This window comes from Heterocephalus glaber, unplaced genomic scaffold (assembly GCF_053883595.1).
Source record: "Heterocephalus glaber isolate CG9 unplaced genomic scaffold, H.glaber_assembly_v1.0 deba00000546, whole genome shotgun sequence".
Lineage (NCBI taxonomy): Eukaryota > Metazoa > Chordata > Mammalia > Rodentia > Bathyergidae > Heterocephalus > Heterocephalus glaber.
Window position 1 is genome coordinate 7,883,823 of NW_028258147.1, and position 16,124 is coordinate 7,899,946.

Sequence of the window (16,124 nt, forward strand, 5' to 3'; positions counted from 1 at the left end):
ATGGAAAGAGGAGCTCCTAGCTCACTTAAGCCGGGGTAGGGCTGGTTCTCCTTTCCAAGCCAAAATCCCAGGCGATGGTGAATTATGAACGTGCCACACCATGAAGCTCTTGTGGCAGGTAACTGTGCACCACACCTGGAATGCCATCCTGCTCCCCGTCGTCTACCTCACGGCGCAAGTGTGGATTCTGTGTGCAGCCATCGCTGCTGCTGCCTCAGCCGGGCCCCAGAACTGCCCTTCTGTCTGTTCCTGTAGTAACCAGTTCAGCAAGGTGGTGTGCACCCGCCGGGGCCTCTCCGAGGTCCCGCCGGGTATTCCCTCCAATACCCGGTACCTCAACCTCATGGAAAACAACATCCAGATGATCCAGGCCGACACCTTCCGACACCTCCACCACCTGGAGGTCCTGCAACTGGGCAGGAACTCCATCAGGCAGATTGAGGTGGGGGCCTTCAATGGCCTGGCCAGCCTCAACACCCTGGAGCTGTTTGACAACTGGCTGACTGTCATCCCCAGCGGGGCCTTTGAGTACCTGTCCAAGCTTCGGGAGCTCTGGCTTCGAAACAACCCCATAGAAAGCATTCCCTCTTATGCCTTCAACCGAGTACCCTCCCTCATGAGACTGGACTTGGGGGAGCTCAAGAAGCTGGAGTATATCTCTGAGGGGGCTTTCGAGGGACTGTTCAACCTCAAGTACCTGAACTTGGGCATGTGCAACATTAAAGATATGCCCAATCTCACCCCCTTGGTGGGGCTGGAGGAGCTGGAGATATCAGGGAATCATTTTCCTGAGATCAGGCCTGGCTCCTTCCATGGCCTAAGCTCTCTCAAGAAGCTATGGGTCATGAATTCACAGGTCAGCTTGATTGAGCGGAATGCTTTTGATGGGCTGGCCTCACTTGTGGAACTAAACCTGGCCCACAATAACCTCTCTTCTTTGCCCCACGACCTCTTTACCCCGCTGAGGTACCTGGTGGAGTTGCACCTACACCACAATCCTTGGAACTGTGATTGTGACATTCTGTGGCTCGCTTGGTGGCTCCGGGAGTATATACCCACCAATTCCACCTGCTGTGGCCGCTGTCATGCTCCCATGCACATGCGAGGCCGCTACCTGGTAGAGGTAGACCAGACCGCCTTCCAGTGCTCTGCCCCCTTCATCATGGATGCACCTCGGGACCTCAATATCTCTGAGGGTCGGATAGCGGAACTTAAATGTCGGACTCCCCCCATGTCTTCTGTAAAGTGGTTACTACCCAATGGGACAGTGCTCAGCCACGCCTCCCGCCACCCACGGATCTCTGTCCTCAATGATGGCACCTTGAACTTTTCCCATGTGCTACTCTCAGACACTGGGGTGTACACATGCATGGTGACCAATGTGGCAGGCAACTCTAATGCCTCGGCCTACCTCAATGTGAGCACAGCCGAGCTCAACACCTCTAACTACAGCTTCTTCACCACGGTAACAGTGGAGACCACGGAGAGCTCACCTGAAGACACAACACGGAAGTACAAGCCTGTTCCTACCACATCTACTGGTTACCAGCCGGCATACACCACCTCTACCACGGTGCTCATTCAGACCACTCGTGTGCCCAAGCAGGTGGCAGTACCCGCGACAGACACCACTGACAAGATGCAGACGAGCCTGGATGAAGTCATGAAGACCACCAAGATCATCATTGGCTGCTTTGTGGCAGTGACTCTGCTAGCTGCCGCCATGTTGATTGTCTTCTATAAACTTCGTAAGCGGCACCAGCAGCGGAGTACAGTCACAGCCGCCCGGACAGTTGAAATTATCCAGGTGGATGAAGACATCCCAGCAGCGGCATCCACAGCAGCAACCGCAGCTTCGTCCGGTGTATCAGGTGAGGGGGCAGTAGTGCTGCCCACAATTCATGACCATATTAACTACAACACCTACAAACCAGCACATGGGGCCCACTGGACAGAAAACAGCCTGGGGAATTCTCTGCACCCCACAGTCACCACTATCTCTGAACCTTATATAATTCAGACCCATACCAAGGACAAGGTACAGGAAACTCAAATATGACTCCCCTCCCCCAAAAAACTTATAAGATGCAATAGAATGCACACACACAAAAAAGATAGCAACTTTTGTACAGAGTGGGGAGAGACTTTTTCTTGTATAATGCTTATATATTAAATCTATGGGCTGGTTAAAAAAAGATTATATTAAAATTTAAAAAGAAAAAAATCAAAGCAAAACTATTTTCTAACTTGTAAGTTCTATTTAAGGGGGAGGGCGGGGAATCTTGGGAATGTTGTGGGGTACAAACCACAAGTCAACTTGTTATGCCGCCAGAAGAGATTTCTGGTGTAAGGTGGAAACTGCTAAGATAAAACAACAACAACAACAACAAATACCCCACAGCCCCAGAGGTAGGGTGTGGGCAGCTAAGGAGTAGGGGGGATAAACTGCATCTGTCATTTTTTTTAGAAGATGCTTCGTAGGATACAGGAATACCCATTTCTACAGACATCTTTCTTAAGCCGAGAGCTGTCTTTGCAGATTTATCTTATTTAAAAAAACCCAACAAAACAAACAAATAAAAAAAGCACTATGAATTTGTACTGTGCCAAAATGTTGAGAGGCAATAATTTTTTCTTCAGAGCCCAAGGGGAAGATAGATCTGTAAATGTATTTTAAGCAGGAAAACCACCGAAATTCAAATGAATCCTTAAAGGGACTGAGTCTTTGCCATGTGCACAATTCCTGGATTTGTGCACTGGGACACGAGTATTCCTAGCCTGACAGTGTTTCAGGATGGAGCAGAGAAGGAAGGGAGCTGGCATAGCTCTGAGTCAAAAGCTTTCACATTGCACCAGATTCCTGCAGTTGGGCTGAACCCACTCTGCAAGGCATGTGTCTATTCAGGGTTTCCCGGGAGGAGGAGGCCCCTGAAGGGGGTGCGGCATCAGGGGAGGGTGGGAAGGAGAAGCAGCAGAGAGAATGATTCACTGAAGGCCATAAACTAGTATTGTGCCATGTCCACCTGTTGTTCCAGGTATCTGACAAATGATTGTAGACAATGATGGCATTTTATGATTTTTCAAAAAGGTCTTGTTTGTTTTAAGGTGGAGAGGGAGGAGAGGCTGGGAGTGGGGAGCTTGGGGGAGTGGAAGCTTTTCTCATGCCTGGGATTTGGTGACTATTCTAAATGCTGATTCATTAGGGATTATTACAGTTGATGCCAACTGGTTGTGGAGATACAGTGGGGGCAGAACATGAGTAGAGAAGAAAGAAGGAGAGACAAAAAGGGCACAGGCTGACTTAAGGAAGCCTTTTTCCAACCAGGATGCTTCACAAAAACGATGTGAAATGCACAGTGAAAAGTGACACGCATGCATATATGAGTGAGTTCTGCATGGAGTCCTGTTGAACGGGCACCATGGGGGGAAGCTTCCCTCCCCCAAGCCCACCTCTGAGGAGGTGTAGGAGAAAGGGTGGGGGCTGGGGGAAGGCAGAGATCTGTTATTCTGGTCTATTTACTGATGTAACGTCTTTCAGTTATTCTTCTAGCTTTAAGAGGAAATAAAGGGTTCAGATTGGAAAGGGGGTGGTATGGGTGGGGGGAATGCCAACAAAACAACACTGATTGTAATGTGAGAAAAGTGTATTTTTGTATTTTAATAAATATTGTTCAATTTTTAATTCAATGTCCCCAAAGGGTTAAATTGAATAAGATCTTGAAACTATAGATTCTTATGAGCATTCACCAAGTCATTTCTATTTGTAGAAAAAATGGGGGGGGGAGGTACAAAGGGGGAGAGATATGTTAAATTTTTTAAAGTATGGGAAAATGCTAAAGCTGTCAATAACCTTTCCTTAGCTTAAATAAACGCACCCCAATTCTAGTGCATCTTCCACAAACTAAGTGTGTTAGTCCCTGGCTTTGTTGAGGGTATAACCAAATTCCCCATGCCCCGGAAAACCAGGGGAAATGGGTCAGCCTCAGCCCCTGGGACCTGGCCAGAAGTTAAATGCCACCTCAGCAAAAGCTGCTGGTCAGGCAGCACCAGCTCTACCCAAGGACCCAATGGGGCCTGGATTTAAGAGAGCTGCAGTAATGTAGTTTGGCTGCGATTTCCCTCAGGCAGTGTTGCTTCTGTTCTCTTGCAGTTAAGTAGTCCAACATGTCTTGGTGGAGGTGGGGTCTGTCTCCTGAGGCTCCCAGAGCAATGACTGCCAGGGAGGCTCCATGAACTGGGACCCTGTGTTTCTTCAGTGCTAGTATTTATGTTAATGCAGGGAATCGGGACTGAGTGGGTGTGCTCTCTCTGGCACTGAGGAGGGAAAGAAGCAAACAGCACTTTGAAGCAGTTGCTAAGACATGGCTAAGAAAGGGCCAATTCTTACTCCTGGGTACACAGATCATTTCTGGGTATCAGTGTTTGTGGCAGCACATAAGCACAGGCACATACTTGTAAACTGCCACTCATGTTCCAAGGCACCGAAGATCTGTTCCCTTAGCCTTTCCTTTACCACTCTACCCTCAATGAGGAGAAAACTGCACCAGACCAAAGGGTAGGACTTGGCTAGGACCAGTTGAGAAAGCAAAAATTGACTTCCCTTTCTAGTGCCACACACACACAACTGTTTAGGACAGTTTCCCAGGTGTACATCCCAGGGCAATTGTAAAGTTTCAGAAACAACAGATGAAGAGCCAATTTCCTAATACCTTTTCGTTTTTAAAAGCTATCTGGGCAGTCAGGAAATTATGCAGTAACTCTGCAATGACAAAAGGTCTGTGGCTAAACAAAGGTTTGAAGGGAGAGGTAGAGAAATGGGACTAAAACAATACTGGGAAGAGTCCTCAGAACAAATGCATTTGTCCTGGGCATGATCATATTCTGGTCTTGGCATTTGAGGGAACAAACTGGCATTTCCAGGGGAACCTTGAGGGATTGGGGGAGATTGAAAATATGGTTCCTAGGCATAAGAATCTTTGGTGCTGCAAGGGTAGTTCCTTTCCTCAATGGTTCTACTCTTTAGTATGGCACTGTTTTAGCATTTGGAGCAGTAACCTTCCTTTGCTACAATGCTGGGTATATTCTCTTCAGTAGCAGAAACTTGGGATGGCTTTTCAGAGAAGAGCCCTATGAGCATGGAAAGTGAAGCCTTTAAGGCTGTGTGAGTGACTTATCCTTGGGCCTGGCCAAGCTGTAAGGCTGGTTACCTGGGAATGGATCGTGGGTTGGTAGCTCTTCATGGGAGTAGTATAGCAACATGTTAGAGGTAAAGACTGTGCAGCTGATTATATGGAATTTTCATTATAGAATTTTTTTAAGGCTGTGGAAAATCATTTAGTCTAATCCCTTTGCATTTTATAGTCAAGGAAACTGAGCCCCAGAGAAAGACATATCCAAGGTCACACTGCTAGTTAGTGGAAGAGGTGAGACTAAACCCCAGGTCTCAACTCCCAAGTCAAATGTGATTTCTCACTCAAGCTTTTATTGGCTATCAAGAACATATTTCTTTCCTTGCCAATAGGCAGTTAAAGTGGGTCTTCCCATAGACACTTCTGTGTTCTCATCTCCTTCTACTAAGAGCTGTTCATTCTCCATCACAACTAGCTCTACTGCCTTGCAAGACCTGATCAAAATTCTGACCACAGGGGCTCCAAATGTGTTCACTAAGGGGTTGGACTCTCAGGATTACAAACAACGGTTTCCTGATGCTTAGGCCCAATGGTAGACAAACTGTAGAATTCCACAGATAGTGACAGCTACAGAAGCAAGGGTGAAGTAGGTAAGATGGTGTAAAGAGAAGATGGCTTGGCTTCCTCCCAACCTTGGGCTGGAAAGCTTTGCAGAGTAGAGGATTAACAGAGGTATTGAAAAACCTACCAGAGAAATGCTCCATAATGGAGTGGTTTCTACTTATTTGGATCAATGATGAGGACGTGGGGGGGGGTGCTCCTTAATTCCTGAGATCCTTTAATACCACACTGTAGTTGCCACTTTTCATAATCTGCTCCAGGGCTTCTTATCACCCTTCAGTATAATGCTGCATCCTATTATCAATGAAGGTAGACAGGCTAGTTTCTAAGGCCTGGAGACATTAGCTTTATTGTGGCTATTTAGCATGTATTGAGGCCAGCAACTTGCTGGGTGCTGGATGGAACAATGCGCACAGAGTCCCTGCAAGACAGTTCTATTGTTGGCAGGGAAGAGGGCCAGAGTCCATGGCCTCTGGCTTCCTTTAGTGGTGCTGACTAGACTGGGAGAGCACTAAGAGGGTCTTACTCACTCCAGGCTTCTACCTCAGAGGGCTGGAGTCCACAGTTAAGGCTCTACCATTTCACTGCAACAAAGCAGCAAGGACTTAAAATTAGAGAAGGAGAGAGAACATTTATATCCAAACATATGTCTGATTTTATCTCTTTTGCTGGCACCCAGCACTCCATGCCATTGGCTAATGCAGGCACTGTTTACACCATTTCTAAATCCTGCCTCAGCTAAACTGCAAGGCAGCTTTTCAACTCTATTGGTCTCCATCCATTCAGAAAGCACCCTTTCCCCTGCAGGAGGAAGAAAGGTTGGGGCAGTAGATTCACACTGTTTTCATTTTTGCTTTAAATTAAAACGAAGCAAATTACTCTTTGGAGCAGGATTAAGGACTTCGGGAACTAGGATTGGTCAACACACAAAGCCGTGTAGCATAGTGCTTAAGAAGACTCTGTGGTCAGTCTCCCTGGGCTGAATCCTAGCTCCATCACTTACTAGCTCTGTGACTTTGGGCAAATACTCTATTTCTTAATTTGTAAAATGGAGATAGCATCTATTTCACTACACACAGGTTGCAAGAACTAAAATTTTATTTCATATCTATATATCCATATCTATCTGACACTTAGCCCAGTGCCTCACATTGTGTAGTTAAGTACTATATAGCTGACAGTTATCTGATGATACATATAAGCGTACAGACCAAAATACCACTCCCCATCACCATCTGTATTTTTGAACCTTGTGCATATTGGAAGAGCATATACCCATGGAGCTATTCAAGAAGGATAATTAGGCACAGTGCCACCTATAAAGCCCAAGCATTGTGGAAAAGATGGTTGTACTCTCTTCCCAGGAAAGCCCTGTCTTGTGCTCTGATCCCTAAACCAGCTCTATAGCTGGCCTAAGGCACTAAGTACAGGAATAGATTACTTTTTCTTGTGGTGAGCCAGAAGAAAGTAAAGATGCTTCTGCTGGCAGTGGGGTGCAAACTGAAGGCTAGATAGAGCAGTTTTACCTGAGTAGCCTTGGTCCTTACCAAGAAGGGAAGCTTCCTAGAGTCTTCTTCTCCCATCCCTGGTCTTCTGTTGGGGTGTAAGTGATGCAGTATTATTCAGAAGGTTAGTGATAAAATCCTCCGTGACTATGAAGACTTACCAGGCCTGAGGATTGTCAGAGGGGGAGGCACCAGGAAGGAAAGGATATTAACACAGAGAAGGTTACAAGGGATTCCAAGAGATTGGAGAGCTTAAGGCAGGGGAAAAGCACCATAATTTGAGCAAGTCAGAGAAGAACAGAGCTGTGTGGCAGATAAACAGACAAGGGTCTGCAATGCAGTTAAGGAGGAAAGCCAAGGAGATAGACACTTCTGCCTCAGGAAACAAGGAGATTCCTCTGCCTCAGCAAACAAGAGGCTAGCTGGACCCTGGATGTTAGGGGGACTGTTAGTGTGAAACTGATGGCACGGAACAGAGGAGAGGAAAAGCAGGGCGACCAACTTCCCAAGAGAAGCTGGAGAATGCATTCTGCTTTTCTAACGAGAGTCCAGAGTTAGATTTTTAGGACGATCACAGATTTTATTCTCTTGTACATGCCAACTTTGCTGTCAGTATTTGGGCCAAACCACCTACCCACAACAGTCCCATTCCTTCTGAGGGTGTCCTCTAATTCTGACCCTGACAGCTCACCTGGGTTGCTCTGAACCTATCTCCTTATTTCTTTAAAGCATAGTCATGGGGGGTGGGGTGGGGGGAGTGTAGCTCACTGTTTATCCTTAAAAGAGTGTTTTCCAGAGGGGAGACTGTTATATAAATTGTGTTTTCCCATAGAAATAATGATAGCTATGAGTTCAGTGCACATGGGGCCTTGCAGTAGTGAGTCAGAGAGATTAGGCTAGGCCTGTGGGGATATCCTGGGAGAAACTGTCTTGTCAAAGCAAATTAGAACTTGAGAGGATGGCATTACCTTCTCAAAGAAAAGTTGGGGACCTACAGTAGGGAAATACTGAGACAAGAGGCTACTCTCACACCAGCTGTGAGGGCTAGATGGACCAAGCCTTTCGAGTTAAACTCATTTTGTGGATCTAAGAAATAATGCCTGAGGAATTACTAACATTTAGATCAGTTGCACAATGCCAAAGGAACAGTCCTTGATCCACTTGTTTCTTTCAAACCTCCCTACGTTCTTGTATCTTCACTGATAAAAACAAAACATCCTTCAGTTAATTATCCTATCAGGTTTTCTTTCATAATCCCCATTTAAGTCCATTCATCTACCATGATAGGACCTAGGAAATCCTGCATGATCCATCCATCCAAGAGGAATGCTGGCTCTTTCCTGCTTCTAACAGTTTGCATGCTGTTTCCTCTCCAAGGCAGCTCCTTAATCTGTAGTCTCTTTAGCAGTTTCTTTAAGGTCTCAACTCTGGTTTCCTCGTGTTTCTGAGCTGGTGCTGATTTAGTCACTAGATAAGTCACTCTACCTGCTCAGTGAGTCAGCAAGGCGACTGAGTAGAGCTTTCACAACTGTTCCTTGGGCAAAGTTTGGTTTCCTGGCCTTAGGCTACTTCTTCCCAGTCGTCAAGGTCTGGCTTCCTTTCTTGCCTACCCACTCATCCAGATTCATTAAGACCGTTCAGACAGCTGCTCCCACTCAGATGCCCCCTGTCAGTGAACCGAACGAGTAATAGGCAGTTCTCCACAGAGGCAGTTCCAACCAGGAACCAAGTGCCAGTTCCCTGGATCCTGTGGCTGTATTTGGAGAAATGCTCAGTGCATCCTTCACAATAGGCCAGAAATGGAGCTGAGGCCTCAGATGCTAACAGCCTGTTCCTGCAGCCTGCCAGTCACAGTGGTTACAAGTTATAATCTATTACCATTGCAAGAAGACTTAATTTCTGGACTTAAAGGAAGTCAGATAATACTTTATCCTATTAGTGTCTGCCTGTGTGAACTGACAATGGCTTCCTTCTGACATGACAGCATTTTCTTCCAATTCATCTCTGTAAGGCTGGGGAGGGGGAGTCTGGAGTAAGAAAGGAGGGAGGAAAATAAAGCCTAAGGAAAAGCCTGCTAAAAGATCTATGGAAAAGAAGACTATTTTTCCTGTTAGAAATGAGGAGAGGGCACTTAGAGGGTCAGGGCAAGAATGAATGACCTCAAACAAATTAGCATTTTGTTTGTCTCAGAAGAAAGTGATTACCAGCACTGAGTATGTTGGGATGTACACATGTCACAAACAGGTTCTGAGGCCATGGAGGAACACAGGAAGACTAAGGTGCTGGCCTATCTTGAGCCCTTCCTGTTTCAGTCCACTGTGCCTTTGGAAAGCCCTTAACCCCTCTTCCTACTTGGTGTTCAAGTCCACAACCACTCTGACTAGTAAGTGGGATCATGTCAGCTGGGGGCACCTTCACTTTTGGGTGTATGATCCAGGCAGGCTGTCTTTGGGATGGCAATGGACACTGAGGCACAGTGCAGGTTTATGGCTTCTAACTTCAGGATGTGGACACAGCCAAGAGTAACTTCCAGGTCAATTCAGAAAATAGATTTAATTTTATTTTTGAGGCAAGTGAAACCGAGGGATATGTGACTTGCCCAGTATCACATAGCTGGTGATGCAGAGAAACTAGATCTCTGGTCTCCCAGTTCTCAACCTAGCGCTATTACTGAACATCAGCAGGCCCACCATCATGTGCAGCTCCAGGGGGTACCATTTACAGAAATGGTGAAGAGATTAGTGCCTCCCAGAGTTTCCAATCCCATGCAATCCTTAACTGGTCTCTTCTAAAAAGGGTGGGGAAAGGGGGCTGGCTTTTTCCACCGGCCTTTTATTTGTGCTTTATGCTCTCAGACAGATGGTGCCCACTTACGATTTCATTTAAATAGCAAGAGTTGAGAAATCAGGCAACTCTTCCTTTTTCTTTAGCCATAGTGTTCCAGGCTATGACAGTTCTGAAGTCAGTCCAAACAGCTAGTAAATCAAATGGGGCTTTTGTGGCTCACAAGGTCTTCCCCTTCTGCTGACCTGAGCACAAGGCAATAAGGTAAGAACATCTGTTTCTGTGCAGAATAAGCTTGAGAACCTAAATCATGTTAAAGGTCTGTTCAAGGTCATGAAGACCCCTGAAGAAGCAGAAAAGTCTGGAAACCTGCTTCCACCTCTATTGCTGTTTTGTGTATTGTGTAAGCAAGTGGACCCTCAGAGGGAAAGCTCAGACAGTCCACACTGACATGTGGGCCAACTCTGAAATATAGAGCCAAGAAACTGGTAAACTGTCTTCTGTCTCCCATCTCAACAAATTCTCTCCTGGGAAATGAAGTGACCCTGGCTATAATTTTATCACATATATTTAATTAGAATGTGCCTCCTTCATGATGGTTGCAAGTGAAGTCCCAATAGAAACATTCTAAAAGAACAGCCGCTTTCAGCAAAGGATCTCTCTTAACCAAATTAATTTAGCAGACATTTGCTGTCTTGGATCAGGTCGAGTTACCTCTCTTTTCAACTTCAAAGCTGGGAAAAGAAGGGAGGTGGGGAATGCAGAGAAATAAAAAGGAGGGCGAGGGCTTCAAGCAAATGAGTTGCCATCTATTGAGGGCAGTAATTTCTGCTAGCTCCCCTAGAGACTGGTCCCCTCCAATAATGGCCTGACTCTAATGATTCCCACTCCTAAGCAACAGCCTGTGTTATGCTGGTGTTGTGACAAACTGTGCCAGAGAATTCCCTTTCTCTCCAAGGAGTTGCTATCGTTATGCAGGAGAGATTAGCCAGCCAGGAGGATGTGCTTGGTGGGGAGAGAGAAGATAACCAAAGGGAATGATCTTCTCTAGAAGGCTTGCTACAGCTGATCTAGGAGAGAAAAAGCTGAGAGATGAGAAGACAGTGATAGGAAGAAAGGATTCCCAGTCATCGGCAGATCAGTGGACCAGGGGGAGATGGCCAGAGAAAAGCCTAGATGCCTCCTGATGAGCCAATAAACTCAATTCAAGAGAAGTATTGGCTGGCTGGGAGGCAGGAGCAGGTCTTTGGGGTGCAGGTTATGCACTGGCATAAAGGATAAAACTGATGAGCATTTGAGATATGAAACTCAGGAGTAAGTTCATTGGAATCAAGGGAAATCACTTTTAGGTCCCTAAATATTCGTCATTTCCAGAGAAAAAAACTTCCACTGAAGTTAGGACCACAGGTATTATTACTGGGTCAGTGGAGGGTGTGTGTGTGTCTGGGGGGAAGTTGTCCCGTGCTGCCATCCTAACACTGAAATCTGGGGTGAAAGCAAAGAGTGTGGCTCTCGTTATTGTTAAAGCTGCTGCCAGCAGGTCTTGGCGGGGGGAGCGGGGGGAGAGTCCCTTTACTTTGTTCCTGGTAGCCTCCCTGTGATGGAGACAGACTGCTTCCAGAGGCCTCCTTGCCAGATGTGCCAGCAAGCAGCTTCGACAGAGAGCCTGCAGTGCGGACAGATGCCCTGGGCCGTATTCAGGATGGCAAGACCCTTTATGGTACTGCGGCTCAGCTCTGGGGCAGTGCCAGAGCGGCAGGGTAATGTTCCTCAGCCAGATTCATTTTCCTCCAAACCTTTTCAAATATGTGGGCCATAGAGGGAGGCAAATTTAATTAAATTACTGTTATGGACTGCCCTTCCTGGGCAAGGGCTAGAAATGGGCTCACGCTGACATGCAGACCCATCTGTGTACACAGAGCATTCATTTCTTTGTGCAGGGCTGTCAGCAGCTGGAAGGGGCTTGAAACACCCAGGGCTGGACCCAGTTACCTGGCCCTTTTTGCTGCAGCAAAGGAGTCTCAACAACAATCCAACCCAGGCCCCATACAGCTCTCATGACCTTTTCTTTTCCACTTAAAAAATGACTGAGCGGTACTCCTTCCTACATCAATTCACTTCTCCTCAAATGTCTCTCTTGCTGGTACTTAGGACTTTCCCGTAAGGCAGTGCCCTGTGCTACGCTGCAGAAGGAGCAAAGCTGCAGTGAGGTGTGATTCTGAAGAGTACATGGGCAGGGTTTGTTGACTTGGAAGGAGATGGAGGGGTCTCCCAGGCAATTCTCTAGAGTGCTACTTCAGCAGTTCCCCACTGGCAACTCTGTGCTGGATAGAAAACCCTTGTCGGGTGCCAGAGTAAAGCAGCAAAGTTTCGTTTCTCCTATCCCTGCATGAATGCTACTGTGGATATAGGACCTGAGCAATAAACAGAGGTAAGGAAGGTTGGGAGCAACGGGATGTATTTAACATGTGAAAATCAGCAAACAAAACAAGCGATAGCTGTGCTGAGCCTGTCAACCCCACAAGGTCACTTTATTTCCCTACTGCAGGTTCAGGCCTCATTGCTCCAGTCTGCCATAAACATAAAGACATTGCCCCCAAGTGGTGCTGCTGCTGGAACTGGAAGAGGGCTTCCCTCTGCTGAAGTCTGGGTGCTATGGGAACAGCAGACATTGAGGGCTGGAAGAGATAGCTGGGGAATCTTTTTCCAACTTGTCCCCGGAGAGAATAGAGCTGTTTCTCATGTCTGCAATTTTGCTGGATACAACACATGGAGCCTGAGGGGTAGCCCTTTATTGGGTCAATGGGAAAAATCTCCTTGAGTAATTAGTAGTTGTACCTGTGCTGCCCTTTCATATCCAGGGCAGCCTGGCAGTAGGCAGACACCAAGATGACAGGCTCAGTGCAGGCACAGAGGCTTCCTAACCCAATCTCCAAGCCAGTGAACTGGCAGGATAAGGAAGGCAGCATTCCCACTGTAGCTCTGCTGTCTTCCTGCTGTCAGGACTGTTCTCTGACATAATAGGAGGGTGGATGGTAGTGTTTCTTTCACATGCTGCTGCTGGCTAAAGTTTCTGGCTGTGCATCTGATGGTTACTTTCAGGACTAAGACAGATATTGTCAATTTTGGTCTTTAGGACCCACCTCAACAATCTGGACTCTGCCTGCATGTGCCTCTCATGCAGCGTATTATTAGAATTGTGGATCAAAAAGAAATCAGGCAGGAACTAAAATTTATTACTATTATTATAATTATTATGATTAGAATTAGAATATTATTAGAATTATTAGAATTAGAATTATTAGAATTGTGGATCAAAAAGAAATCAGGTAGGGATCAAAATTTGGTTAGATGCAAGGAATGGAATTGATCCAAAAGGGTACATTTCCTGTGATTAAGAGGTTAAGTAACTATTGTAACAGGAAGAGAAAGCAACTGACATTTCACTTGCTTAATTTCATGCCATATGCATAGCCCCATGTTCATTTGGATGTGAAGACTTCTATCCCCTTCAAGTGAAGCCTGCTTCTTCAGGCTTCATTCTTCTTAGTCAAGCTGTTATTGGTCCTTGGGTGCCACTAAAGATACTTCATCATTATCAATGACTGAAAATATCTGTATCCCGAAGCAAACATACAGTTGTATACAGAGTGTATAGTATCTCAATTCTAATATTCTCTATAGGCAAGATTTGCCTTAGGGGCTTATGTTGCTCCCTACTTAAGCAGCCCGGGACTATAAGAGTTTGCTGTAATGGAGAAAAGTCTTGAAATAATGTGTGGAAAAGCTAAGTATCAGGGTGAATAATGTGAATACTGGTATTGCTGAACCAACGGCATTCAGAGCTGCTGGAGCTCTGAGGTTTACAGATGACCCAGATGTATTTACAGTGTGCCCTACCTCAAGCCAAACAGGCACCACAGGGTTCCCTCCCTTTCTGCAGGCTTTTGCCAGTGTAGATGGCTGTGGGTCTCACTCAGGCAGAGCCTGCTAGTTGGGATGTCTCATAGCTGTGTAGCTCCGTGTTCCTGCTGCAGTAATAAGCCAGTATGGGGGAAGGCCAAGAGGTACCCTAAAGCTGCTGCAATCTGTGAAATCTCCCACAACTCCTCTCATGCTTGTTATTAGTCAGTTCATTTCTGTCACAAAGGAACAAGGAGGAGGGAAGCTCATTGATTACAATGGTACACTGTAGGGTACTACCTTTTAAGTACTTGAACTGGACTGAGAAAATAGGGAGCAGAACTTTGAGAAGATGCCAAAGTCTGTATTGAAAGGAGAAAGGGGAAATAAAAAAGTAAGGTGGCATCTGATACCTTCTCTTTCCTCTGATTCTCTTTCAGCTCCCAATAATACTTAGGAAGTAGAGTGGGTGGTACTAAGACCAATTACAAAACCAGATTCACTTTTATGCAGGCTGGAAAATGTTTTCTGCTCTGGATGAACTTAAACCTTTCCCTATTTTTGTTCCATGAGTTTCAGACAATTCCTTTTTAAAAATCATGTTACCTGGGTTAATATGCCAGGACTCAAACTAAGAATGGTCATCATTTTAGCCCCAGGTTGACCCACAGACAAGGTCTGGCCCAGCCACCCCCTTCCTCTCAAAGGAACAGGGCAGGAGAGGGGATGGGAGTGGCAGATGCTGGTGGGTATGGCTGGGGCCATCTGCACTACTGTGAATCAAGGTTGGCTCAGACAGAAGGCTCGAGGGAGGAGGTGCAGCTGCTGATGGCTCAGACAGCTTGGACCTGTCCAGGCAAACAAGCCGGTCAAGTGCAAGAACAGCCAGCCAAGTAGGCACAGCATGAATAAGGACTTAAAGCTTGAAATATCTGACAAAATATGGAGGGAGGATAGGAAGCTGTCTGGGATTTCATCTGGGATTTCAACTGGTGTCTGGCCTTGCCTCTCACTGCTTTTCTGCCACCAGTGGGTAGGATGTGATGGGAGCTGCGGGCTGGATGCAGGGGATGAATTCCTTGAGGTAGAATATAAAATTATGATTCTGGGAAAAAAATGCAGAGATAGCTCTGGATTGTTCTCCTTCACCAATACCTCTCAAAATAAAACTGAGCCCTTGTCTGCAGATACCATATGTATCTCTCACCCCTCCACTTCTGTGCCCAAGGTTAGAAGTCAGTGAGCTGTGTGTGTGTATGCACACACACATGTACACGCCCATGTGCATGTGCTGCATCACAATTGCACAGCATGGGAGTTCTGTCTCAGAATTAGGCAAGGAGGGGGCATGGGGGTCTTTGCTCTCTCCCTCCTCGAGGAAAGGGAGGCTAGCAGTGGGCTGTTCAGGGAGGACAAGCACTACTCTAGCTACTACTCCTTCCAGCAAAGGGTCTCTTAAGGCAATGCTTCTTGACTCCAGGTGTAGATTAGAAGAACTGAGGAAGCTGTTAAGTACTGGTGTTTAGATGCTAGCTCAGATCCATCACAATCTCCAGGGTTGGGAAGAGGACTTCAGTACCTTACAAAACATCTAGGAGACTGGAGACCCGTCCTCTAGACTTGAGAGGGAGGCAAGGAAAAGACTGGTCAGATTGCTTTCTGACAGGCAAGACAGTCTTGCTCTTAGCTTGATGTGACTATTGTACACGGTACTGCTTAAGCTGAGGTGCTGCCGTAAGCTGTCCTTCAGAGTTAGGAGAAGTAACTTCCAAGAGAGCTGGCCAAGTGTCAATGACTGTCCTAGAAAAAAAGGAAAATCTTCCTACAAACCCATCACTCTCCTCAGAGTCCTATGCAAGGAGGGACAGAATAGATGGCTGAGACCCAGGAGTATCAAATGGGACAGAACAGCACCCAGAGAGACTACTCTTTACTTCAAAGGCAAGTTGAAATAGAACCAAATAGCATGCTTCTCTTTGGCCATTACAGCCATAAATCTCCCCCAGACAGTCATAGGACGCCGTAAAGGCCAACCTGGGTGGGTTCTAGATTGCTGTACAATTTAGGTTCATGAGCCCAAATGAAAGTGAAGCAGATTTTTAAATGTAAGGTTTCTGACTGATAGCGTAGCAGCACTCCCTGCCATAGCCCTTCCTTGGTATACCATTTATTTGCCTGTTTA

General features: G+C 46.3%; 2 protein-coding genes across 2 annotated transcripts in view; one reads left to right on the forward strand and one right to left on the reverse strand.

Annotated features, from left to right (window-relative positions):
• Snd1 (staphylococcal nuclease and tudor domain containing 1) overlaps nt 1-16,124 on the reverse strand; it is a 437,205-nt gene that overhangs the window by 60,907 nt on the left and 360,174 nt on the right. The gene's annotated exons all lie outside the window — the stretch shown is intronic.
• The window catches only part of Lrrc4 (leucine rich repeat containing 4), a 62,965-nt gene that overhangs the window by 900 nt on the left and 45,941 nt on the right, over nt 1-16,124 (forward strand). The window contains exon 2 of the mRNA XM_004856403.3: nt 1-16,124. This exon is cut by the window's right edge and continues 34,246 nt beyond it. Coding sequence (XP_004856460.1) covers nt 101-2,059 — 1,959 coding nt within the window. The 5' untranslated portion in view covers nt 1-100 and the 3' untranslated portion in view covers nt 2,060-16,124.